The 27,975-nt window shown below is 35.3% G+C and overlaps 1 protein-coding gene across 2 annotated transcripts in view; it reads right to left on the reverse strand.

The window, feature by feature from the left end:
- COL24A1 (collagen type XXIV alpha 1 chain) overlaps window positions 1-27,975 on the reverse strand; it is a 400,711-nt gene that overhangs the window by 361,503 nt on the left and 11,233 nt on the right. For both annotated transcript variants that reach the window (XM_074381116.1, XM_039473942.2), the window contains exons 3-5: window positions 15,207-16,579; window positions 4,548-4,601; window positions 1,855-1,908 (exon numbers count right to left, since the gene is read on the reverse strand). In XM_074381116.1, the coding sequence (XP_074237217.1) occupies window positions 1,855-1,908; window positions 4,548-4,601; window positions 15,207-16,579 (1,481 nt within the window). The remainder of the gene's footprint in view (window positions 1-1,854; window positions 1,909-4,547; window positions 4,602-15,206; window positions 16,580-27,975) is intronic.

Here is a 27,975-nt window from a genome sequence, read left to right on the forward strand (position 1 = left end):
TTGATTTTAAAGAGTCTGTTTTTCTTCTCTGAGGCACTTTTATTGAACTCAAAAAAATTGTCAACACAGGTGAGAAATTTTAGGAAATTTAGATTTGAATTATCCTTGCTATATGCTATTATTACTAATAATAATGATACTACTTATGACATGGTAGCACCATGTTAAGAGTTTTACTCACATTAATGTATTTACCCATCACTATAGTGCTATGAGTAGGTACTATGGTTCTCCCCATTTTACAGAAAAGAAAAGCAGCTTAATGAGACTTAGCAAGCAATTTTCTTTTAGTCATTCAAATTGAAAAAGCTGAGCTTTGAACCCACATCTGTCAGATTCCAAAACTTCTGTTCTTAACCCCAATCTGTATGATTACATGTTTACTTCTGAATGTGATCTCTGATAAGCAGAGGGGTGAGACCCTAAAACAGGCGTCCCCAAACTTTTTACACAGGGGGCCAGTTCACTGTCCCTCAGACCGTTGGAGGGCTGCCACATACTGTGCTCCTCTCACTGACCACCAATGAAAGAGGTGCCCCTTCCTGAAGTGCGGCGGGGGGCCGGATAAATGGCCTCAGGGGGCCGCATGTGAAAGATTCATAAAGTTACTGGCAACCAAAATCCTAATACTTACCTAATCTGTTCCCCAAACTCTGTCATCACTCATATGCACACTTTTTTTCTTTCCTTCTCTTCCTAATGTAATAGACGTCAAAATTTATACGTTGAACCCTAATCCCCAATGTAATAATTGGAGGTGGAGCCCATATGAATGGGATTACTGCCCTTATAAAAGAGACCCCAGAGGCATAGCTAGTTCCTTCCATTTTGTGATGACACATTGAGAAGTCTTTGCCTATGAACCAGAAAGCAGGCCCTCAGTAGATACCAAATCTTCTGGTGCTCTACCCTTGGACTTCCCAGGCTCCAGAATTGTGTGAACCGTGAGGAATGAATTTCTGTTGATTAGAAACTACTCAGTTTATGGTATTTTGTTATAGCAGCCTGAACAAACTAAGAATATATATATCTAGGGAATGGAAATATTTTATTTTATATATTTTAAGGGAATGGGAATATTTTATTTTATATATATTTATTTAATATATAGGATATATATAATGGGAATGGGAATATTTTAATTGGGAAGTATTAAATATATAAATAATTTAATACATATATATATGTAATGGGAATGGGAATATTTTATTTTAATGGGAATGCAGATACCATTAAATATTTTATATTTACATTTAGTGATATTTCCATGCCCATACTCTCTTTCAAGCTAATCAACTTGTGTATCTGTATTATTCTACACTGATTTCTATGTTCTCACTACTATCGATCACACTATTATCTATCATATAACTACCATACAGTTACGTACACTGTATATAGATTTCAGGTTAGTTGTTTTCATAAACATTTGATTATTCTTTAAACACCTTCAGAAATTTTTCAGGTAAAAATAATTAGGGAAGTATGGAGCAGGTAAATAATACTTTACTTCCTTGGTGCTTATTTAAAAATTAAAATGGCCTTAATTTAAGGTAAATTACTCAAATCATAATCTTATATTTCAGAGGTTTCCATACATTGCCATCATATTTTTGACAATAATGATTTTGGAATATTAAGCAGGTCTGTACCTGATTTTACCACTAAGAATACAAATCCAAATATGGTGGGCTTTCAGACAAACTCAGATCTTTGCCAGGCTAAGACAATCATGTTGAAGACTCATGCTCTGGAGGTGACAGAGATCCTTGATGTACCAAGACTGGCCTTAAATGTTAGGGATCTTCTTTTAATGTCAGGAAAATCATGTGATACTCATTAGTAATCACTTACCTTTGGACCAGGTAATCCAGGTAACCCAGGATTTCCATGTGGCCCTGGTATGCCCTGTAAGTAGTAAAAAAAAAAAAGTCATCACTCTTGGAACATATTGGAATGGAACAAAGTACCATTGCTTACTTCCCTCTCAACATGTGTTATCCCTTTCTGCACTTGAGTTTTTGCTAATGTTATTAAGTACATCTTAAAGATCTACTTCCGTTAGCTTGTCCCCTACACCTACCCAAATTATTCTTCAGATCTCAACTCACTTTTAAATCCTAGCCACAACAACATGAAGTAATATCTCTCTCTTACTAACTTACATAGAAATTTCTTCATGTAAAATTCATTTACCAATTGATTGTATATTCCCTTGGGGCATTTCTTACACTGTTCTAATCTGTTACTTAAATACTTTATTTCTATTTTAACTGCCATACGGCATGTTCTATTTAGTCCCAGGATTATAAATTCTTTGAAAAGAGACTCTTAAAAATATTACTAGTGTAGTACTTAACACATTGACTAGCTACACTCGTTTCATATCACTGATAAATTATACAATCTGAATTCAAAAATTGATTCTATTTTCTGAGTACCTACTATGTGCTAGGAATTATGTTAATGCTTTGTGTTTCTCATTACTAATCCTTACAACAATCCTGCAAGATTATTATTTTTACTCCCATTTAAAAATCAGGAAACTTAAGCTTGTACAACCAGTAAATGGTGGAACAGATCACTCTCTCCAGAAAGCTGTCCATGTGTCAAGGCTCCCTATACTTACTTTGGTTTTGTACCCTACTTTTGTGCTATTCAGCGATGCTTCCCTCTTAACACGTAACATGGAGTTAATAATTATTTGTCTCTTCAATTCTGAATTAAAAGAGCAGAATGCTTCAGAAAGACAGAGGTGTCAGCAATGCAAATATTGAAAATACATCTAACAAGATGAAAACTAAAGAAAAAAGATTAAATTTTGGCCGAGTGTGGTGGCTCAGACCTGTAATCCTAGCACTTTGAGAGGCTGAGGTGGGAGCATCATGTGTACTGGGAGTTCAAGAACAGTCAGGGCAAAACAGCAAGACCTCATCACTACCAAAAATCAAAAAAATTTGCCAAACATAGTGGCCCACACCAGTAGTCCCAGCTACTCAGAAAGCTGAGGTGAGAAGATGCCCTGAGCTCTGGAGATCAAGGCTGCAGTGAGCTATGATACCTACCACTGCCCTCAAGCCTGGGTGACAGAGTGAGACCCGGTCTCAAAAAAAAAAAAAAAAAAAAAAAGAATAGATGTTATGACACATGTCATTGGTAGTCTTCCAAAAGTCCGTTTTAACAAGCATTTGTGGAGATTAATGAATGAGTTTCTGATGTAAAAGTAAGGACAATGGATATAAATTATTATTTCATAAAGCTCAGTATTGCAAACAACAGTGAGCCAAAACAACAGCTTTAGGAAAAATTAATATCAATGAAAGTTTGGGATTTGTGAAAAAGGGATAACTTGTTGGTTGTTGCCAAATAATATAAAATTTAGGGAGAGAAAAAATGTGAAGTTGCAACTTTTAACTTAGATAAGATGAAACTACGAATGCAAGTAAAATAATTAGCCTTGAGGAAAAAAAAAAACACTCTTCCTTAAGGGAATGAGAATTAAAAAAATAAATGGAGGATAAAAAAGATATTAGGGAAGGAAACTGCGGTATTATGATAATAGGTGGAGATTCTGAACCTGAAGTTCATGCTGTTTAGAGAACAACGTCAGCAGTGGAGAGGGAATAGAATGAGTACAAAGATGGGCCCACTTTCTCAGAAAAGGAGGATCCAAATTCTCACAAAGTAGGAGGACAGGAATAACTCACGGGCTAGAGGAGAATGAGCAAGGTTTAAAAGGGGCTATGGGAGAAATGTGATAGGTCATCAACTACAGAGAATTGTTTTTTAAACACGAAACAGCTAGAGCCCAGTGAGAATTTATCTTAGGCCTTAAATGGACAAGAGTTTGATGTGGCTACAGACAAAGTAATACTTAAGATTAACTTTTCTTTATCATCTTTGTATATTAAATAAAAATCAGAACAAAAACAAAGTGGATTATAAAAGGTATTTGCATTTGTCATAGAATTCTTTTTCTAATTCATTGAACAAAGACTTTCTATAGTAAAAAAAAATCCACTTTTTTTTTTAAGTTTGAAAGAAACTAATTCTAACATAGCAATAAATCTTTTGTTGGACCTGTGTAATGTGAAAAACTACTGATCTTTAAGGCAGCTTTTTTTCCTCAGGGCAGTTTTTTTCTAGTCAATAGCTGCAGTATTTTCCACTATGTAATCCAGGAATGTACTATTTTAAAGCAGCCCACTCCTCTTCATTTCCCTAAACAAATGAATCGGACCTTACACCATTGAGATCACTTTATAAGTAAGAATAATGTTATTAGTAGCATCAGAACAGCCAGTAATTTACAAATTTGATTATCTTTGTTGGACATTTTCACAGAGAATGCTTTGGCTGTGTGTTTACATTCAAAATAAATGAGGCTGCATGTGTTCTTAAACTTCTCTTAAATTGGCTAAGGTAGGGCTAAGTTTGAAGATCCAGGCAGGTTTCCAAAGGAAGTACATACTGTACAATACTAGAAAAAGCATGTTGGAAAGTTACAAATTCTCACTGCCAGCAGGAAATGTAGCACATCTGCTTACCCGTGGACCTCTCTTCCCTGACGGACCTGGGATACCTGCCGGACCGGGTGGACCCTTGGAAAACAAATGCCAAGACATTAGGCGTGATAGTAGACACATTTTTTCTTACAAGTCTTAATAAGATTTCCACCCAAGATAACTCTTTTTCAGTCCCAGTTCCCAGCTGATGATGATTTTAAAGTAACATGAATCCCCTTACCCAAATCAGCAGGGGTTCGCTGAAGCTCAAATGGCCTCTTTAATCTGGCCAGAAATGGTAGCAGGAAGTCTATGACTTACGGTTACAGCCACTGTATCTGGTTTTTAAAGGGACCACAACTAGTAGTTTTGTGGGTAATTTTTTACCTAAATTTACTTTTGCTACGAAAGGAGGAAATCAATTTAGGGTTTGAAGACCAACAACTACAAGTTTTTCTTCAAACACAATTCAAAAGAAGATTTGCTTTGAAAAGTGAAAGCACTGGTCATTGTATGTTCTTTGAAAAGAATTATACCTAGGATCTGTGTAATGTGTTAAACGGTTATAATGAGACCCTTCTTGTATATTCATTAATAAATCTAACTTACACCAATTGCAGCACACCAGGAAGTCACTAATAGAGTTAAATATTTACCAAACAAAATATGAGAGCAAAAACTGATCAATTGCTAAAGTGTTCTGAGTTATTTAAATGTTAAATATATCAAATAAGAAATAGGATACTACTTCTTCTCCAGATACAGTTTAATGTTGTCTTTTTTTACTTACTTTAACAATCAACTGTGGAAGAATAAATGCTCATTTGTGATATGCCTGAACACATATTCATTCATTCATCTGTTCACTCATTCAATTGTTACTGAGCACTCTGCTGATATGGCATTAGTCTCGGTGTCTACAGAGCATACACATACTCCATTTAACAAATATTCATTCATTATTGCAGCAAAAATAGTACATGCTTTCAGATTAGACACATCAGGGTTAAAATACTAGCCTCACCAATAATAAGTGCTGTGACCTTATGGGCTTTATTTTGCTTCATTATACTATGTTTATATAATGATTACACATAAAAAATAAAGAGGTGAATCCAGGTTAAATCATATGTACTTGCCAACATGTGACAGTATTTTTTTCTTCTTCTTTTTTTTTTTTTTTTTTTTTTTGAGACAGAGTCTCGCTCTGTTTGTAGGCGCCAGGCTGGAATGCAGTGGCGCGATCTCGGCTCACTGCAACCTCCGCCTCCTAGGTTCAAGCAATTCTCCTGTGTCAGCGTCCTGAGTAGCTGGGACTACAGGTGCACGGCACCATGCCCAGCTAATTTTTGTATTTTTTAGTAGAGACGAGGTTTCACCATGTTGGCCAGGATGGTCTCGATCTCTTGACCTAGTGATCTAACCGCCTCAGCCTCCCAAAGTGCTAGGATTACAAGCGTAAGTCACCATGCCTGGCCCATGTGACAGTTTTTTAACCTACAATTTCATAATTTCATACAGTTTAATCTACAGCATGGCCCGGTACACCTAAAATTTACATTGAGTTTCAAAGGAGGAGAGGGAAAATGGATTGATGGGTAAGGATCATTCCAATTCAAAAAGACAAGAGGGAAATGAGTAAATTTTGTTGAAAAATAACAGTTATTTTGCATAGTTCTCATTTGACTTTTTAAAATATTAACTACTCCTGGAGACTTTCTCTTTTTATTACAGTTATTTGCAGTTTTCTGATAATCATTATATATTTCAAACCGCCCATGTTTTTCCTCTAGTTGTATTTTTTCTTCTCCTACCCCCTAACTTTATAAAACTTTTCCTGTATTTCCTAATATTGAGAGAGAAATGCTATTTCTATTCAGCCCCTGAGGGCATTCTCCTTTCTGAGAAGCCATTATCAGATCACTAATTTCCATCAAATATTGATTTTTACTCAATAAAAATTGAGTAAAAGAAAAATTGACAAAATCAACATTTTGTCAAGAAAAATTGACTTTCTTTTCAAGTTAATTCTGGTCCTGTTGCTATAATAAAAAAGTTAGCAGCTGTTGATTTAAATTCCCCAAAAATAAGAGCAAGTAGGATAAATTGGAACTAAAATGAAAAAGTAAATGGAAAGCTTTCTTTAAAAATGTCTAGCTTGGTTTAGTGCCCTGTCTCACTACTTTGTGACAAAAGAAAACACTATTCCACTCACATTGAAAAGGCAGTTTGCTATGGCTTGAATGTTTGTGTCCCCCAAAATTCATATGTGGAAATTCTAAACAAAGTGATGGTAGTAGGAGCTGGAGACCTTGGCAGGTGATGGGTCAGGGATTAGTGTTCTGTAAAAGAGGCTTAAGGCAGTTAGTTCATTTTCCTCTTCCACCACGTGAGGACACACCACGAAGGTACCATCTATGAACCAGAAATTAGGCCCTGGCCAACTACTAAATCTGCCGGCACCTTGATCTTGGACTTCTCAACTTCCGGAACTGTGAGAGATAAATTTCTGTTGTGTATAAGCCTCCTAGTTTACGTAATTTTGTTATAGCAGCCTGAACTAAGAGGCAATTAATATTAGATACTAGGGGGGAAAGAATGAATGTATATTTTATGTCATGATGAAAATATCTGAGTTGTTTAATAAAGACTAAATTAAAATCAACTATCACGTCTTCACAATTTTGCATTTCTGAATCTTTGACAACATATTAACAGGCATTTTCTAGATACCAGAGAAGAAACATAATTTTTACAGAAGATATTTTTGAGGAGAATAAATTATATTCTATAAATTAAAGTTAAGTACTAAAAAAGCCACTTTATCTTTCTATTTGTTACTAAGAGAAAGTACAATTTGATTTTAAAAGCAATGGCTTTGCAATTGTACAATGTAGATTCAAATCATGCCTCAATCATTTACTAGCTGAATAACCTTGGATAAGTCAGTTACACTTTCTAGGCCTTAGTTTCTTCATCTTTAAAATATTGATGATAGAAATTGATCTTTTAGGGTTATTGTAAGAATTAAAGCTATTGTATATAAAACACCTGTCACTGTGCCTGGCATATAGTAGCTAACCAGTAAACTGTAGTCTAATTAACTTTTTTAAGGTATGCATAAGGCACAGCAATCACTGACTGTTATATATTATTATTACTAGGGTAATATACACAATTAAGGTAAATCTATCTGATAGACCAATACTTCTAAAAGATAATAAACCCTGGTCAGTTAATGTTGGAAGCCCTGCATCTTACATACTTTTTAAAATTTTTTCATTCACTCACTCAACAAGCATTATAAAGCATCACACCCTCCTGGAGTTTCCAGTCTAGATAAAAAGACACACATTAACAGATAAACACATAATTACAAATTCTACTTAGTGATATGGAGGAAAAGAATAGGCAACCAAGAAAAAGATTAGCATAGTGGACCTAATTTATATTGTGATGTCAGAGAAGGCTTTTCTGAAGAAGTATACAGTTAGACCTAAAAGATGAATAGAAGCCGAAAAATAAAATAAAATAAAATTCCAGAAGACAGGAATGAATGAATGAGGACATAAGTAAAACCAAACCAAACAAAGAAAAGACACAGTCTTTTTGAGGAATTAAAAGAAAACTAATAGAGCAAGAGGAAAAGTGGGGTAAGACACAGTTGCAGAGGTAAGCAGGGGCCATATCACCTGCTGCCCAGGTCAGGATAAAGAGTTTCAGTTTAAGAGCTATAATCTTCTTCCACTGAAGGACTTAAGCTGATAAATAACATTATATGATTCATGTTTTTAAAAGATCTCTAGAGAATTTTGATAAAAGATATCAGAGTGAGAACATTTTTCAGACTATCCTCCCTCCCTCAAAAACAGCAAAAAGCACCAAAAGAAGAAAACTTCATCCCCAGTAAAATGAGGAAAGGCCATAGGCACAAACCACGAAATATGATTATCTGCCCAATACTGAGAACTGTGGAATGAAGGTGTTAAGAGATAACCAAAACCAAAAACCTCCTCAGACCTCAAACCTTGGACACATATTAGTCTTGGAAATCCATTTCCAGAATTTTTTTTATTACAACAATAGGTTTAAGGGAATGGGCAAGCCACAAGAAATATAATTCATGACCCTGTAAAAACCCAACCTCAAAGAGCCAAGAGTAGAAAAGGTAGAGCTGAAGAAGAACAACATATCATTTTATGATCTACAACCAAACCCCTCTCTGGTAAGCAGGAACAAAATACAAGAAAAACACAAATCACCGTATCACTCCTCAGAAAACCCATGATACAAAGGGCTTCACAACAAATTGTGCATGAACATGAGAGGACTCATGCCTCTGGGTAGAAGGCAAAACAAATATGGTAGGATGGTGTTCTAGGCAGCAATCTACATTTGACTCTGCAGCATTCCACCTTACTTCTCTACGCCTCTCCCTATATCATTCTAAAACAAATAGCCCAGATAGAGTTACCTTTATTTTAAAAATGAATAACAACCAGAGAGCAATCAGTAGAGAATTTATAAATAGATATTGGGGGAAGGGAAAAGTAGGAGGACAGGAAAATAAATTTAAAGTAGATGAAAATCATTTACCAGAAGAGGAATTACTCTATACAACAGAGAAAGAGTTAAGTTACATAGTTCATTATATATTCAAAGAATTTCAAGATGATATTAATCTACAAAAATAAAGCTCAAAGAAGACCTTGGAAGATATAAAATTATAAAGGAGCAGGGAGAGAGATCCAAGATGACCGACTAGCAGCAGCTCAGGATTGCAGCTCCCAGTGAAGGTGTAGGGAGTGGACGTCAGACTTCCAGATGAATTTTTGTTGCCTACAGACCAGGAGATTCCCAGCGGAGGAGCCCCACTGGTTGCCAGCGTGACTCTTTTGGCTGGTACGGTTGTTTTGCCAGCTTCTCAGCACAGCAGTTCTCAGTGCGGAGTACGCAAGAGGGGTGCCCTTTTAATTGGCGTTTGGAGCTCCAGGAAGGCAGAGTCGCCCATTCAGCTGACTGTAAAGGAGACTGAAGCCAGGAGCCAGACCAGGAGATTCCCAGGCAGAAAAGTGCCAGCAATCTCAGCACCACTGTTTCAGCTGGCGGGTTGCACACAGGAAACTGCATAGATCCCGACACCTTTTCGGAGGGTGACTGGGGCACCTGGGAGAGAATCGACCATTCAATTAGGAAAAGAAAAAAAGGGGGCTCTGAGGCAGGGAGCCAGGTGATCGGGCTCGGCTGGTCCCACCCCCACAAAAAAAACAACAATTGGAAACGCTGACGGTTGAGAGTTTCACAGCAAGCACAGCTAAACCCGGGAAGGTCCAGCTCTGTGGGGGAGGGGCGTCCACCTAAGGAAAACAAAGAAACAGAAATAACATCACCACCACCAAGCTGGATGTCTGCTCAGAGACCCAGTCTGAAAGTCAGCAATTACAAAGATGACAGGTGGATAAATCCACAAAGATGGGAAGAAACTAGCGCAAAAAGGCTGAAAATATCCAAAACCAGAATGCCTCTCCTCCTTCAGGGGATTGCAGCTCCTCATCAGCAAGGGAACAAGGTCTGATGGAGAATAAATGTGATGAATTGTCAGAATCAGGCTCCAGAAGGTAGATAATAAGAAACTTCTGTGAGCTAAAAGAACATGTTCTAACCCAATGCAAAGAAACTAAGAACCTTGAAAAAAGGTTTGATGAAATGTTAACGAGAATATATAATTTAGAGAGGAGTATAAGTGAATTAATGGAGCTGAAAAACACAATAGAGAACTTCGTGAAGTATGCACAAGTTTTAACAGTCGAATTGGTCAAGCAGAAGAAAGGATATCAGAGGTCGAAGACAAACTCAATGAAATAAAACGAGAAGACAAGATTAGAGAAAAAAGGGTAAAGATGAACAAAGTCTCCAAGAAATATGGAACTATGTGAAAAGACCTAATCTACATTTGATAGGTGTACCTGAATGTGACGAAGAGAATGAATCCAAGCTGGAAAATATTCTTCAGGATATTATTCAGGAAAACTTTTCCAACCTAGCAAGACAGGACAATATTCAACTCCAGGAAATACAGAGACCACCACAAAGATATTCCTCAAGAAGAGCAACCCCAAGGCACATAATCGTCAGATTCACCAGGGTTGAAATGAAGGAGAAAATACTAAGGGCAGCCAGAGAGAAAGGTCAGGTTACCCACAAAGGGAAGCCTATCAGACTCACAGCAGATCTCTCAGCAGCAACCCTACAAGTTAGAAGAGAGTGAGGGCCAATATTCAACATCCTTAAAGAAAAGAACTTTCAACCCAGAACTTCATATCCAGCCGAACTTAGCTTCATGAGTGAGGAAAAATAAAATCTTTTGTGAACAAGCAAGCACTCAGAGATTTCATCACCACCAGGCCTGCTTTACAAGAGCTTCTGAAAGAAGCACTACACATAGAAAGGAATAACCAGTAGCAGCCATTCCAAAAATATACCAAAAGGTAAAGAGCATCAACATAATGAAGAATCTACATCAACTAATGGGCAAAACAGCCAGCTAGCATCAAATGGCATTATTAAACTCACATATATTATTATTAATCCCAAATTTAAATTGACTAAATGCCCCAATCAAAAGACACAGACAGGCAAATTGGATAAAAAGCCAAAACCCATCAGTATGCTGCATCCAGACCCATCTCACATGCAAGGATATACAAAGACTCAAAGGGATGGAGAAAGATTTACCAAACAAATGGAGAGTAATAAATAAATAAATAAATAAAAAGCAGGAGTTGCAATTCTCACCTCTGATAAAGTAGACCTTAAAGCAACAAAGATCAAAAGAGGCAAAGAAGAACATTTCATAATGGTAAAAGGATCAATGCAACAGGAAGAGCTAATGATCCTAAATATATATGCACCCAATACAGGAGCACCCAGATACATAAAGCAAGTTCTTAATGACTTATAAAGAGACTTAGACAATAATAGTGGGAGACTTTAACATCACATTGTCAATATTAGACAGATCAACGAGACAGAAAATTGACAAGGACATCCAGGACCTGAACTCAGACCCGGAACAAGTAAACTTAATAAACATTTATAGAACTCTCCACCCCAAATCCACAAAACATACATTCTTATCAGTACCACATCACACCTACTCTAAAAGTGACTACATAATTGGAAGTAAATCACTCCTCAGTAACTGCATAGCATTTCACAGGTTTAAATGAAACATTGGTTGGCTGCTTGTTTGTTATTTTCCTCCCTTACTCCTTCCTGTCTCCATTGTTAAGCACAATTATCGGCACAAGAGAGGTTTTCAATACCCATTTTTAGACTGCATTCTAGCCTGGGCAATAAAGCAAGACTCTCATTCTCTCTCCCTCTTTCTCTTCCTCTTTCTTTCTCCCTTTCATTCTTTCATTCTTTTCTTTCTTTCTTTATTTCTTTATTTCTTTTTCTTTTTTCCTTCCCCCCCAAAATATATATATAGATATATAAAAGAGCAAAAAAGAAACTTTTTGATGAAAGTCAAGTCAGAGCAATTAAAACTGATTACATATAACTTAAAAATCAATAAAGGGGTAGGAATATATAGAAGAAATCAGTTTACACAAAATGAAATGGGAAAGAGCAATCATAATGACAAGGGTGTAGAGAAGATAATAAATACCATTTGTCATCACAAATGACATTCAACATATGCAAACTGGTATGCCTGAAGAATTTAGAAAAAGGGAACCAAGCAATATTTGATTATTATAAGTGGAAGTCTTTCTATAATAAAAAGTAATCTTCAGATCAAAAGAGTACCCCCTAAAAACCTGATTCAGAACCTAATAGGTTTAAAGAACTTCAAAGATAAAGAACTGCATGGGTATATAGGAAGGAAAAAATTGTCACCTAAAAGTAGGAAAAACCAGGCTGGCTTTTCAGTCACATCTACTTCAAGAAGTAAAATAATCTCTACAAGTTCATTGTTTTATCAGCATTCAGTCACTCATTAGCTCTAAAATCTTCTATACTGTGCTGAAGTTCGATTCTCAAAGTTCAATGACTTCCTCATCAAAATAGCCAACAGATTACCCCTTTTTCTCAGTCCTCATTCTCTTTGACTTCTCTGTTTCTTTTGTCCCTGCTGATCAATTCCTTCTCAAAACCCTCTTCTTTAGCCTTCTGATACTGCTTTTTTTTTAAATTTCGATATCACTGTTCTTTTCTCCCATCTGACTTCTCATCACACTTCTACTTTTTCCTTCTACAACCAAAAAGTGAATGTCCCCCTGATTTGACTGGTGACTCTATGCCACATTCCTCTCTTTGAAAATCTTATCCAATTCTATAGTTTCAACTATAATCTGATGGGAATTATCCCCAGCCTTGACATCTGTTCTTTGCTTCAGCTTCCCCAACTCTTCTAACAGCTTAATTACCAACAGTTCTTTAAATGTTTCATTTTTCTCTTCTAAAATTGACTTTCCCTCTTAATTATGGTTTCTAATAATGATGTCACTATTCTCGCAATCTACAAGCTTAAAATGTGATAGTCATCTTTTATTCTTTTCCTTTTTCCTTGGTCCCTAGGTCCCATTAATTTCCTAGTTCTATGAAATCTTCCTTCAGAATCTCTTAAATCCTACTTTTCCTTTGCATATTCACTGCTGATAACATAGGTAATGTTCTAGTCCTTTAACACCAAGATGGTAACAGAAACTTCCTATCCTGGGCACTGTTACCAGATGGACTTTCTGATTAATACCTCTGTTTAGAAACCTGCAAAATTTCCCTTTGAGAGCAAGATAAAGTTAGAATGATCATTTGACAGTTAAGAAAGTCCACAAGCTGACACCATCAAGCTTGGATCTTTCTTTGTCTGCTTTAGCGGAAGAAAAACTGGATTCAAATCCTGCCTCTATCATTTACCAGCAATGTCATCGCGGGCAAGTACATTAACTCCTTTGGGCTTCAGTTTCTTCATCTGAAAAATGAGGATAATGCTACTAACTTTACAAAGTTCTTTTAAGATTATATACATAAAGAGACTGGTAGAGCATCTTCTATAAGGAACTCAATAAATGAAAGCTATTATGCTATTATAAAAAACTCACCTAGTCCTCTTACCTATCAAAATCTTACCCATTTGTAGAGCTTAGGTCATAACTAACTTTGTCTGCAAGAACTTACTCTGAATAGCTCAGCTTTAAGTGACCTTTCATAGAGACTCCATCAAAAAATACTATTTTTTTTTTTACCTTTGAACATCTCTTGCCCATACACTTAATTCACATCCCTCTTCAGCATTTATCCTACTTTACCACAAGATATATTAAATAGTTATACATGTGCTTCCTTTATCTTCATTATGAAACATAAGCTCTTTCTGAGCAACGACTGGGTTATACATACTTTGTGTTCCTGCCTTGCATATAGCAGAGACTATGTAAGTATCTGCTGAATATTTCTGCTTCACCTGCCAATATTGAATGACTATTTTTGAATTTATAGAAGAGGTCAATGCTCATCTGATCAGACTGACTTTTTCTGAAAAAATTAAATGGCTTACATAACTATTTGTTTAATATGACATTCCCAGTGATTCCATTTTATGACCAATATGTTGATGATTGTCATAAAGAGCTAATTTCTTTATAATAGTATATTCTTCATATTTTATTTTTAAACTTCTAAATATTTACTCTAACAAGAGTGGCTCAATACCTATCAAATCACTTCTAGGAATAACCACAAAGAAAATACAAGCTAAGAAAGTGGCTTCCACCTCTCCCATTCTGTGATTTCTAGAGCTAAACCAAAACCTCAAATTTTTATTTTCATTACATAAGACATATTTTAGTCTACCTGCAATTTTGAAAAAAAAAATTCTAAAGCCATAAAGGTAAGTTAAAGTATACAAATATGAAAGGTGAAAATATTTTCAACACTGTGATTTTAAATGGCTTTAAGTGTTTTTTAAATGATTTTAGAAATTTTCAAATGTTGATCTCTAACTCCCACCTATATAAGAAAAGAAATTCAGAGCTGAAAAATTCAGTCTATTATCTCACAGTTTTGTTTATAAGATATTAAACAAGTGCCTTGGCTGTTTTCCATTGAATTATTGATAACCGGTGTTTTTGTGTGTGTTAGGCAAGGGGAGCTTTAATTAACCCATAAATATAAATTGACCATATCACAAAGCACAGTCAGTGATTCACTACACAATAATCTCTATCTAAAGTAAGTTTTCAACTCTATTTTAATCCATTAGATGCTATTTTGCTGTAAGAATATTTAGTGGATGTATTTAATATATTTTTTCTTTAATCTACTGTATCTTTTGTATTCTTAACATGACTGTGAATTCATCCTGATTTTCAAAATGCAAAGAATGATGACCTATATTTAGCAGTTGAATTTCTGATTTAATTTCAAATCAACAAGAAAAATAGTTTGCCCACTACTTTTCCAGAATTAAGTAACCTTTCAGCCTACCAATTGAAGAACAAAAGCACAATATTTGAGCCAGGGTTACATTCTGGCAGATGTGTTACAGCAAGCATAAATTCATAAATTCTCTTACTATGCCAGGACACATTTCTATGATGGATTTTACCCATTATGTGTTGTTTGATCCAGAGAACGCTCTTTAATTTGTATTGTAAGTTAGCATATTAAGAGATATTAAATTAAAATAAAACTTACGGGAGGTCCAGTGTCTCCTTTTGGCCCTCTCAGATACTCCATTTCGAGCATTGTATTTAGATCCTCATAATAATAATAATAATCATAAAGCTCAGTTTCATAGCTATTTTCGATGGGATATGTAGCTTCAGGATAAAATTCACCTTCTTTCCTTTTATCAAGGTGATTATCCACAGATGGCTCATTTGTCTCTCTATACAATGTTGTGTTTAAAATCTGTTGCATTTCTGTGAGTTCATTAGTGTGCAGATTTGCTGTGATAGCCTTCTTGAGATTAGTCATTGTATCTTGTTTTATTTGTGGAAGAATAGATGGCATCTTCTTAAACAGTGACAGACCAGTTACTCTATCATCATGTTGCGTGATATTGCCAGATACATTTAAGAGAGAATTAAATTTCTTCTTGGTATTCATTCTTGCCTCACTAAGGTGATGAGGGGTCACTGACAGGCTTAAATTTGTCTGAGTATCTTTCTCAGTGATCATTTCTTTGGCCTGAATCCCAAGGTTTGTGAGATCCACAGCAGAGACATTTCCTGAATGAAGAGAAGTTAACTGCGATCTTGATATCGAGTGTTCTTGTCTCTTATACACGGTTTCAGAATCATTATTTATGATATTTGGAATGCTTTTGTCTTGAGTAAATGAATCCTCTGACAGTACTTTTTCAGCAAATCCTTTGGGCAGGGGAGAATGTTCTGGTATCTTAGTTGGTATGAGAGTCGTGCAAGGAAGGCTTGTTTCAGGTTGGTGTTTGTCTGCTCGGCGACACTGCTCTTTCATGTATCTGCAGTAGTCTGCAGATGCTTCTGCAGAAGGAATAATATCTAACTGACATACTATTCCTTCAAAATGGACAGAATTATTATTCATACTTCCTAAGGTAAATACACTATTAGAATCAAAGCTCTGAACTTCTGAAATAGTCTCTGTGCTAAAATATTTCTTTCCACACTCAACAAACATTGAGACAACTTGATTTCCAACAGTAACGGCAAATGAGTGCCATTGCTCATCATGAACACTGTAGCTGAAAACTACAGGCTGCTTTCCTCCAATGTGTACTACTAACTTTTTAGGTAGTAACTGTACTCCTAGTTGCAGTCTATTTTTATTTCTAATGCTGAAGAGAAATGCATTGTTCACCCGATGTGACTGTAACCCAGTTAATATTGTAAATGGCTGCCCTAAGTTGACTGGTAAAATTTTCATGAGAGGAGACTCGATGTAAGCATCATTTTTTAAAATGACACCTAATTGTGTTAAACGGACCCCCTGAGGTAATGGTGTAGATGATGATGGTACAGCAGTCACTGATGATGAGTGTCTTACATCTTTGCCTCCAAGGCCTAGTTGATGAAGAATATCTATGCCTGTAAATTAAAAAGAGAGAGAGAGAGAGAAAGAATCTTACTTTTACGCATTCATCTGTTCATATAAATGTTTGAATATGAGAAAATCTTCCTTGTAGCAGCAGTAATTTCCAAAATAAGCATGTTCTCTCAATAATTATGGGTAATAAGAAATAGAAAGGTAGAGGGTAAGACATTATACTCAATAATTTGAATCAAGTACATGCCCCTCCCCCTGTACACATGACAATCTCTAAACCCAAAACTTATTTATTATTAATTATTTTAGAGACAGGGTTTCCACCTGTTGCCCAGGCTGGAGTACAGCAGCATGATTATAGCTCACTGCAGCCTTGAACTCCAGGACTCGAGGGATCCTCCCACCTCCCGAGAAGCTGGCACACAAGGGCATGCCATCATACCTGGCTAATTTCTGTATTTAGTTTTTTCTTTTCTTCCTCAATAATAAGGCATTTAAGCTATACAATTTTCTGAGTGCTGCTTTAGCTGCATCCCATAAATTTTGATATGTAGTATTTTCATTTTTGTTGTTTTCTGAAAAGTATTTTTATTTGTATTTTCTCCTTGACCCAAATGGTTTAAAAAAGTTTTAAATTTTCAGTTAGAAGGGTCTTTCTGTTTTCTGATTTTGTTATTACAATCTAACTTACTAGTACTATGAGCAGAAAATGGTATCTAATCAGTACTTTGTTTTTTAAAACTCAATTAGCTTTGTAAGTGGTCAATTTTCAATAACATTTCATAAACTCTCGGAAAAGTGTTTTAAGGTACAAAATCTAATACTTACCAGTTAGTTGTACCTAATTGTTTATGCTATTTAAATCCTCTATATTCTTGTTTGTTTTTATACATTTAATCTCCCATCGACTGAGAGGTAAAGTCTCTCACCAGAAGTGTGTTTATTTGGCCTTTTCTCTCTTGTGGTCTTTGGTTTATGAATATTGATATCATGGTTTTCATGCATAATCATACGGTTCACATACTTATTGAGTATTGCACCTTTCGGAATTACAAAAAGACCTTTGATGGCTAGTTTATTGGGTTTTTTGTGGGGGGGGGGGGCATTACCTTAACTGGTAGTAAGACTAAGCTCCCCTCCTCTGACTGTCTCTTTGTTTACATTCGTCTGATACACTTTTGCCTTTTTCTTTTCCTATACTTTGCAACACTGTTTTAGGTAAAGACAAAGGGGTTGCATTTGTTTTTGATCCAATCTGAAATTTTTTTCTTTGAATATATAAACTAAATCTATCTACATTTGCTAATATTATGGTTTGTTTAACCTGTCATATTATTTTATATTATGTTTTACCACTTTAATTTTTGAAGTCTTTCGCTATGTAGTTTGTTTCAGTTGCTTTGCTTTCTGTATGTCTTTTCAGATTTAGAAGGGTTTTGTATTTTTATTCTACAGGATTCCTTTAAAATTTTAAATGTATATAATGCCCCTAGTCCTTTCATTAGGCATATATTCCTTTGAAAAATGTTTTATTTTTTCTTCCCTTTAACCCTTTCCCATACCATCTTAATATTAGTCAACAGGAGTATCTTTCTCAGTGTTTACCTTTTCATTGTTAAATATCCTTATATTTCTTTCATTTATTTTACCAACTTTGCATAATATTTACCAGCTTCTTCAGATAAGGCAATCGGCAAAATTAATCTACTCTCCATCTTTTTCCTCTCTTCTCCTACTATTTTTTGGTAATTGTACCATTCCTACATTGTTACTTTATATGGCATATATGTTCTTTTTTATCCACATTTTCTTTCGACAAATAGAGCCAGCCTTTTGTAGTAGCTTCCCAAGTCACTTCTCTTTGGCTGAAGTTTATCCTCTATTAGTTTTCTCAAGAAGGGTTTATGGGAACATTTCCTGAGTGTTGAACTTTTCAGAATTGATTGTTTGTGGAGTTGTAACTTAAATTTCATGTGATATAAAATTTTTTCATGATACTCTATTTTCTTGAATATTTTGCAGCTGTAGCTCCATGGTTCTCAAGTGGTCTCTCTAAATCAGAAGTCAACTAAATGTTTTTCTCCTTACAAGTGAGTTCATATTTTTACCAACATTCTCCAAAGAGTTGTTCTTTATCTTTGAAATGCAGTCATTTTATCAGAATGTGGCTCCATATCGATCATTCTTGATAAACGTTTCCAGGTGCATAGTATGCCCCTTCATTGCATAGATTCAAATCTTTTTAAATTTACTTCAGCAAACTTTTAATGAATTGTATCTTTGAATATTGGTTCTATTTCATAGTTTTGGTTGTTTTCTTCAAAAATTTCTTTAAGTATATTGAATTGTTGTCTTCTATATGTATCATTTTTCTGTAATGCTTTTCATTGTTTTTTAAATTCATTTTTGTTTGATTTTGTTATTTCTCTTTGCTATTTCCTACAAAGTATACTTTCTCTTTGTGCTCCTTCCAATTTCATCTTGATTTGTGAGGTAATTTTTCTGTGACTTCTTTTCTGATTTCTACAAGCTCACAATTCATATTCTTTTAATATCTTGCCTTCTTTTACTTTTCCCTGAGTTCTTTTATTTCTGCCTTACTATCTTTTTTTATATAGATGATAAGGGGAATATATTTGGTCAGAATATTTTTCTGTTTATAGAAACATTTTGTGTGTGTATATTCTCATTTTCCTTACATGTTTCCTTATTGTGTATTTCTACTTGTGCTGTGCCAACTTCTTTTACTCATTAATTCCTAGCCTAGTAACTTATAGAAAGATGCTGGTTCAAGAAGAGGATGGGCCATGACTTCCGTGTCTCAAAACCCAAAGGCTCTGCTCTGGTATTACCAGTTTCATTTTAAACAGCTTCTAGCCCCACCTTCTTCTCTGAACCAAATCTAGTTCAGGAGGACTTCTTTAGTCAGCTCTATGTATAATCCTTCTTTCTCCCTCCTCCATATCCACTCACATTGATATATGCTTCAGAATGAATCCTTCATCTCGTTAGATTTTTGCATTTTCTGAGATCTGTCCCCACTAATCCATTTTAGCTACTATCTGTGCTTCTTTATTACACTTGCCCCTTGGCAGTTTCTGCCTTCTCCAGACCTTACAGCACTTGTGTACAAGGGCTAAAGGTGTATTTTGGGGTGTGCTTTTCATCTTCAGAAAGTCTGGTTTTGCTGGTGCTTTCTGAAGTCTCACTATTGACTTTATTCCACGTGGCACCTGCTTTTCTCAGCATATTTTGGGAGTTTGCAGATTATATTAGTCCCCTAGTTTTACTGAAAATGGTTTTTAAATCTGTTTATAATTTCATTCATTTTTTTTCTTTTGTATGACATCCAAGAACAGAAGTGGGAAGATAATATCTCTTGGTTTCAAGTTTATGTTTAAAGTCTACACCCATTTCACAAATGAAAAATCTGAGGCACAGAGAGATTAAAATACTTGGTCAAGGTCATGCAGCTGATAATTGGTTGGGCTGCTTTTGAGCCCAATCGGCATGACTTCAAATTCTCTGACTGCACCACCACACAACCTCTCAGCCATTATATTCCCCACACCACTCCACATATCCCTTGGCAAATGTCACTAATTATTCATGGCAGAATCACTTTTGCCCTGCAGAAATCTCAGTGAGGAATACTATCTAGATAGCCTGAAATTGGTACCTGAAAATTGGTACCTGAAGTGAAATCATCAAATTGTCATCCTAATTTTAAGCTTTCATATCTGAGTATGAATACACTTAGCAAATGTGTTTGAGCAAGATGTTAAGAGGAGAGACTAGAAAACATTTAAGGCTAGAGACACATATGAGTTGAGTTGGGGAGAACTGTAGACCAAAAAAATAAATAAATAATAAGGGTAGGGGAGAGAAGAAGAAGAAAGGCTTTCAATCAGAGGTCAGACTCTTGAACATTTAATTTATATCTGGACCTGGGTATCACCAAATCACAATTTGGAGTTGAATTTAGATATGCCTTACCAATGTTTACAACAGGAAATAACTACGTCACCTGAAGTAAATTGCTTGCTTGGTGAGTGGCCTTACATACAAAATCAATCCAGTTTGTGCTACTTAGAAAATCAGTTACCATTTAAAGAATCTTGATGATCAACCCAGCACTATATTAGGTGCTTTACATTTTTTAATAATAAGAATTACAGCAGCAATTATTAAATTTCCATGTACTGCATATTATTCTAAGAACTTTAATGTTTTAAGTCACATAATTCTCACTATAGCTGTATGAAGTAGGCACTATTGTTATCACCATCTGAGAGTTATGAAAAGTAAGTCACAGAAAAGTTAATTTGCCCAAGGTCACCCAACTAGGAAGTGCAGAAGCAAAATCTGCATGCAGGCAATCCTCTAAAGCTAATTTCTTAACATGGTGAAATTTAGGAAAGGTATGTGTTACTTAATAGCAGAACTGACTGTATCTCCTTCCTTTATTTGCTTCTTAAGTGTAAAATAAATGGTGGTGTCACCAAGACAACGCCTTGTTCTTTTTACTCTAAATACCAGGCTTAATGACTTCATCGAAACCATGGCTGCAGCAACCACATATGCTGACTCACAAACCTCTTTTCTGGGCTTGCATATCCAATTGTCTATTGAATTTATCCAATAGAAATTAGATGTTCCAAAAGCATTTCCACTTCAATGTATTTTCCCCAAACCTCATTTTTCTTACTTTAGTGTCTCTCTCAGTAAAGAGCCTCACAACCACACAAGAAGCCAGAATTATCTTTTCATAGTGTGAAGCAGATTATGCTACTCTTCTAACCAAAATCCTCCAATGACTTTCCATCCTATAAGACACCTATGCCATTTATTCCCTTCTTATCTCTCTGATCACATCTCCTATCATTTAATCTAACCTAACTTTGCTCCAGGCAAACTAGTATTTTTCTTAATCCTTAAACCCACTAAAGTAATTTTAAACTCATGGCATTTGTACTTACTGTTCTTTCTTCTCAGGATGCTCTAGACCCTTAGTTCATTCCTTGAATTGATTTTAATCTGTATCTTTCACTGTGAATATAACACTGCAGTGAATACTCTAACAAGTCTCTGTAAGTTCTGTAAGTCCTTCTAGAGTATTACTGAGGCTGAGAGAAGTCTTGGGGACCCCTTAACTTGAAGCTAATGTCAGAAGTAAGGATGGTCTTGGGGACAGCTCTCTAACTTTATACTACCCTGATATGGTTTGGCTGTGTTCCCACCTAAATTTTGTCTTGAATTCCCACATGTTGTGGGAGGTACCTGGTGGGAGTGACTGAATCATGGGAGCAGGTCCTTCCCATGCTGTTCTTGCAATAATGAATGGGTCTCATGTGATCTGATGGTTTTATAAGGGGGAGTTTCCCTGCACAGGCTCTCTCTTTGCCTGCTGCCATCCATTTAAGATGTGACTTGCTTCTCTTGGCCTTCCACCATGATTGTGAGGCCTCCACAGCCATGTGGAAACATAAGTCCATTAAACTTGTTTCCTTTGTAAATTGCCCAATCTTGCATATGTCTTTATCAGCAGCATGAAAACAGATTAATATATACCCCTTACTGATTTTTTTCTTCACTGATATATCTGCCCACTTCGCAGCATTCTCCACTCTCTGTATTTATTCTTCCTTAAATTTCTTGCCATAACAAAGCTTATCTGTTTTTTTATTTCATCCCTTCAAAGTCCTGCTAAGTATATGCCTTCATGCCAACCTTTATTCATCTTATAAGGCTCAGTTCAAGTGTTACCTCTCCTTTAAGGCATCAGTGCAATTTTTGTTTGTTGTTGTTTTGTTAAACACTAATGAGAAATAGATCCTCTCTCAGCATGCTAATAAAATCAGTCATCTAAGCTTACAAAGCTGACATTCTACATGAACACAGACAGCCCAAACTTACTTGCCTTTCATTTGAAACTTGTATAGTAAGCAGTACTGATATTGCTGTCACAAGTTAGAATAAAAGACAGAAGAGGGAGAAGGAGAAAGGGGGTGAGAGAAGGAGGAGAGAGGGGAAATAGATGAAGAAAGAGAGCGGGAGAAAGGAGAAATTAAGTCTTAGTAGATGATAAAACTATGAGTCATAACCAAGTCTTTGACATTAAACTCATTGGCTATATCAATTGACTCTGTTGGGGGGAATACAATATATGCCTAAAGAAATAGATATGGGAGATCCAGTGGTTATACTCATTTTACAAGTACAGAGAACCAAAGAACCACTATATCTCAATATGCAATGAAATTCTATCACAGATTGGAAGAACAAGAACAGCATTATTATGTTTACCCCTCAAAATGGAGAGATTTTTACATTTCTTAGTAACTGGTAGCTTAAAAGATTTAAAAGAAAGTTATAGCCGGGCGCGGTGGCTCAAGCCTGTAATCCCAGCACTTTGGGAGGCCAAGGCGGGTGGATCACAAGGTCAAGAGATTGAGACCATCCTGGTCAACATGGTGAAACCCCGTCTCTACTAAAAATACAAAAATTAGCTGGGCATGGTGGCGCTTGCCTGTAATCCCAGCTACTCAGGAGGCTGAGGCAGGAGAATTGCCTGAACCCAGGAGGCAGAGGTTGCAGTGAGCCGAGATCGCGCCATTGCACTCCAGCCTGGGTAACAAGAGTGAAACTCCTCCTCCTCCTCAAAAAAAAGAGAAAGTTATAAATTTTTAGATAAAAAGAGTAATATATCACTTTATAAATTATAACAAATTTAATAGAATTAACTATTAAATATTAAATAACTAAATTAATATAACATGGCACTTAAATTTAATGAATTTTCCCTGTTTTAAATTTTCATTTGTCTTGATCAGCTAAGTCCCCAAAGCTATATTCTTTCCAGTTTGTAGGAAAGAACGAATATGATTATTTAAAACAAAATCACCAAATTTGCAAATGAGAAAGATTATACAGACATCAACACACTTTTCTTTTTCTTACCAATTTACACAAACTGACTAAATGAACTAGATAATTGCCCAATATCCACTTTGTATTATTTTTTATAGTCTCAGCTACATCATCAATATCAGTATCAAGACTCAAATACAGCTTCCTAGCTCCAGTTCACTGAATTAAGGAACTAAAGGAAACTGTTTAAAATAAACTGTTTTATTTTGCTTTTCAATAGTATGAGGATATGGGAAAGAAAAGGATCTGGAATATTCCCTCTTTTTACTCAAAGTTACTGTATCCTTATGTAACAGGCACTGTGCTAAGCACTTCACATGTTATTTTATCCGCACAACAGCCTTTTGTAGTAAGTATTATTATTTTCTTTACTTTAGAGTTGTTAAAAATGAGGCTTAGAGTATTTAAGAAACTTGCTCAAGGTCAGTTAGCTAATAAATGGTGGAAGCTGGATTTAACTCCAGGCTGCTAGCTCTGGAACACCTGTGTTTAAATACCACTGTCACACTGGGTATGTTAAAGGTAGGAATTGTTTCTTTAAAGTATTCTTAGTTTAAATAGCACAACTATTCTGTATAAAGAGATAAATGCAAGTTTATTTATAAAATGAAAAATGAAGCTCTAAGCTATGTATAAAAGTTTTGGCTAAGTGCCCATACACGTGTTTGGCAGAAAGGACTTGTTACTGCAGCTACAATGAACTGCTTCTGTTAACAATAAACACATTGCAGATTAATTTCTACAGGAAATTCTTCAAGATGAGTGTTCTACACATAGATTTTTACACATGTGGTTTTCACACCTAGAGATCATGAACCTGAGAAAGATGTGCATGTTAAGAATTAGTTACACATTATGCATGGTACAACTCATCATAGAGAAGTATGGTACCTATGTCAATATCTCACTGGCAGCCAGCCCACCAACATAGGAAAAGTAATAAGGAAAATACACATATTAGGTAAGAAAGGGTGTCTACATCTGTCAAATTCTAAGAAAACTCAAGCTTATATAATTAATTTTTCTTGAGATAGAATCATTTATTCATTAGATCACATCTAAAACTTGGACATAAAAATATACACAATTTATATTAATTAAATGTACTTAAAATGTTTTTTCTTAGCTGTGTTAAAATCTAAGGGAATTAACTGAAACCATGACAGATCACATAAATGCTTATTTCTTCTCATTCTTAAAATCTTACTAACACGGGAATAAGGAAATGTGGTTTAAAACTACATGGACAAAGTTAATGAGTAGAAGAGACAACAGCAGACAAAAAAGATCAACAAATTTTTAGAAAATGAAAAGCACATGAAGAAATTACCAGAGCTGAAAAAACTGAACCTAAGGGCTTACAGAGGCAAATGCTAGTAACAGGCAGTCTGATTCATATTGCAAAGTCCTGAAAAGGCTCGAGAATTGAAGGCACCAAATCAATGAATTTGGCATTGAGGCTTCAAATTGGGGGTTGGGTATATATGAGGGTGGAGGATTGAAAGTTTGTTCAAGAAGCTTCCAGAATAAAGGAGATCAAAAGTTAATGACACAAAAGCATTGAGTCAATCATAGAGGAAAATGGAAGGGAAGCACCACATGGAGACAGGATTTGGCTAAAACTGACATACAAAATCGTGAGACAAGCCTCCCCTCCACCAACCCAAGAACCTCTGTATCACTTAACTGTAATAACAGTGGCAACCAGGATTATATTCTACATGTAGGACATTGAAGGATCCTTCTCTAGAGAAGTTCTGCAGCCTCAGACATGTATAGCATAACAAAATAGTGAGACAGGTCTCTACTTGATCATCCTCTTTGTAAAACATCTCAGTTAACTAGTCTGCTCATTCAAACAGTTGTCAGACATATTTTTCTTGTCTTCCTTTTTTTTTTATTTTTAAGACAGAGTCTGACTCTGTCAGCCAGGCTGGAATGCAGTGGTGCCATCTTTGCTCACTACAACCTCTGTCTACCCGGCTTAAGCAATTCTCCTGCCTCAGTCTTCCAAGTGGCTGGGATTACAGGCATGTGCCACAACACCTGGCTATTTTTGTTGTTGTTGTTGTTAATGTATTTTTTAGTAGAGATGGGGTTTCACCATGTTGGCCAGGCTGGTCTCAAACTCCTTACCTCAGGTAATCCACCCACCCTGGCCTCCCAAAGCGCTAGGATTATAGGCATGAGCTCCACACACAGTCAGTGTCTTACTTTTAGATGGTAATAGAAAAGCCGCATACTTTATAAAGAACCTCTCCAACATAAAAGACAGACCAATACAAAAGTTTAGAACAAAGACAATGCAGAAAGCAGAAGAAAAGTTGAAAATAATCATCATTCTTATCCTTAGAGAGAAAAGTGTAGGCACTGCATCAAAGAAATGAGAACAGGATGCTTTAAAAAAAAGAAGGAGGAGGACCAGTCTCAGTGAAAAAGCACTTAAAAATGTAAACACAGCAGAAATGAAAAATTAAAATATTTGGAATAGTAAGTGATGAAAAATCTCATATAGAGTAGTACATAAAACAAAGATGGAAAATAGGATCTAAAAATAAGAAAATAAAGAGCTCAATATTAAAGATTTGATATTTAAAAGTTATTGAAGAAAGAGAAAATAAATATATCAGGAAAAAAAAAAAAAAAAACCACAGAAAAATCCCCAGAAATTTAAGGATGCTTCCACACTGAAAAGGCCTACTAAGTGCCCAGCACAATGAATGGTAAAACACCTGTACCATGACAGATTCTTGTGACATTCCAAATCACTGAAGGTAAATAGATGATCTTAAAAGATTAAAAGGGAAATTAAAAGGTCACATACAAAGGATCAATAATTAATATAACATCAGATTTAAAAGTCTGCAACCCAGATAAAGGCAAAAGATGAAACCCTTTCAAATTCTGAGAGAAAAATATTTCCAGCTTAAAGTTTTATACTCACCTGAACTACCTGTAAGACTGAGAATAAACACATACTTAGAAATGGAACGTTCTAAAACATGCACCACCCAAGTGCATATTCTCAGGATGCAACTGGAGGATACGTTCCACCCAAATAAGGAAATAGACTATGAAAAATGAAACAAGAGTTCCAAGAAACTCCATCTAACACAGATATCAGCTCTACTGGAAGCTTAGAAACTACTGGTCGATAGCAGAGCAGGATTTTAGCATGCAAAAGAAAATCACCAAGAAAAAAGTCAAATTTCTAGAGTATTTGGTGTTTTTCTAGAGTATTGGGGGGAAATATATTTCAAAATATATGAGATTTAGTGATAGTGACATAGAACATAAAGCAAACAAAAAAAATGAGGCATTCTCATAATAGTTATAAGAAAAATATAAATGTTCATGGCTCACTGATTAAAAAATACACATGGTCATAATAAGCTACACACTGTGAATATTAATTTAAACAAAAATGTGATAAAACTACATTGAGAGAATAGAAGGACAGAAAGAAGACACAGAGAATAGTATAGAAATGTTAAATCCTCATCATTAATAGGAAGTCAACATAATATTTAAACATATTATAGTATTAAATATAGATGTAAAAACCAAAAGAAGGTGCTAAAAGAGTTTGGGCACAGAATATTAGGAGTGAGTAAGGGGAAAGGATACTGCTTTTTGATATATGTTTTCTCATACAAGTTGACATTTAAACTTTGTATAGTACTTGTAATTCTTTGATATACTTAAGTTTTGAAACATCTCATAAGCATATATTTATTTCTGAGAAGTCTAACTTAGGATAATACCTCAAATAAACATATTCAGGAGTATTAATATAAATGATATCTGTGATCATTATAAAAACACAATGTTTCTGATAATCGTTTTCCAGTCTCTTGCTTAGATGTTATATATTACATCATGCCAATTTAAACGAAAATTTCATTTAGGAAAAAAGTGTTTCTAAGTTTCTGATAATATACTATTTCCATTTCTTTTTTGTGCTCAAAAATATCCAGTTTTCTAAAGTCTGAGAGGTTTTCTAAAGGATTTTTCTTTTTGTTAAGAATCAGCAATAAAATTTTAGGTGTATAAAATTGAAAATTATGATGCTTGCCCTGAAATAAAAGAATATATTTTATATTCCAAAAATGAGATCTTAAAAGTGAAAGAGATGTATTGTTTCTTTCATTTACTCCTTTTGTTGGTTTTAGATTTTTAAAAAAATCTGTTCATCAATATTTAATTTTCCCTATGTCTTTCTTTGCATGGGTTTCTAATATTTTGATAATAATACATTTGGTGAATTATTAAACTCATAATGCCAGTGTCTGACAACTGTGAAGCTAGAGGATGTTTAAGGGAAAGAGTTTTGTCTTCAGAGATGGACAGACCTAGATTCAAGTCTAAGCTGTAGGTGAGCCCCTTCTTTGAGCCTCAGTTTCTTAATCTATAATACCTACTCTGCAGGTTCATTATGGTGATTAGAATCATATTTGCAAAGTACCAGCAAAGGCCATGATACAAAACACATACCTAATTAGTAATT

The sequence above is a fragment of the Saimiri boliviensis genome, chromosome 11 (genome assembly GCF_048565385.1).
Source record: "Saimiri boliviensis isolate mSaiBol1 chromosome 11, mSaiBol1.pri, whole genome shotgun sequence".
Lineage (NCBI taxonomy): Eukaryota > Metazoa > Chordata > Mammalia > Primates > Cebidae > Saimiri > Saimiri boliviensis.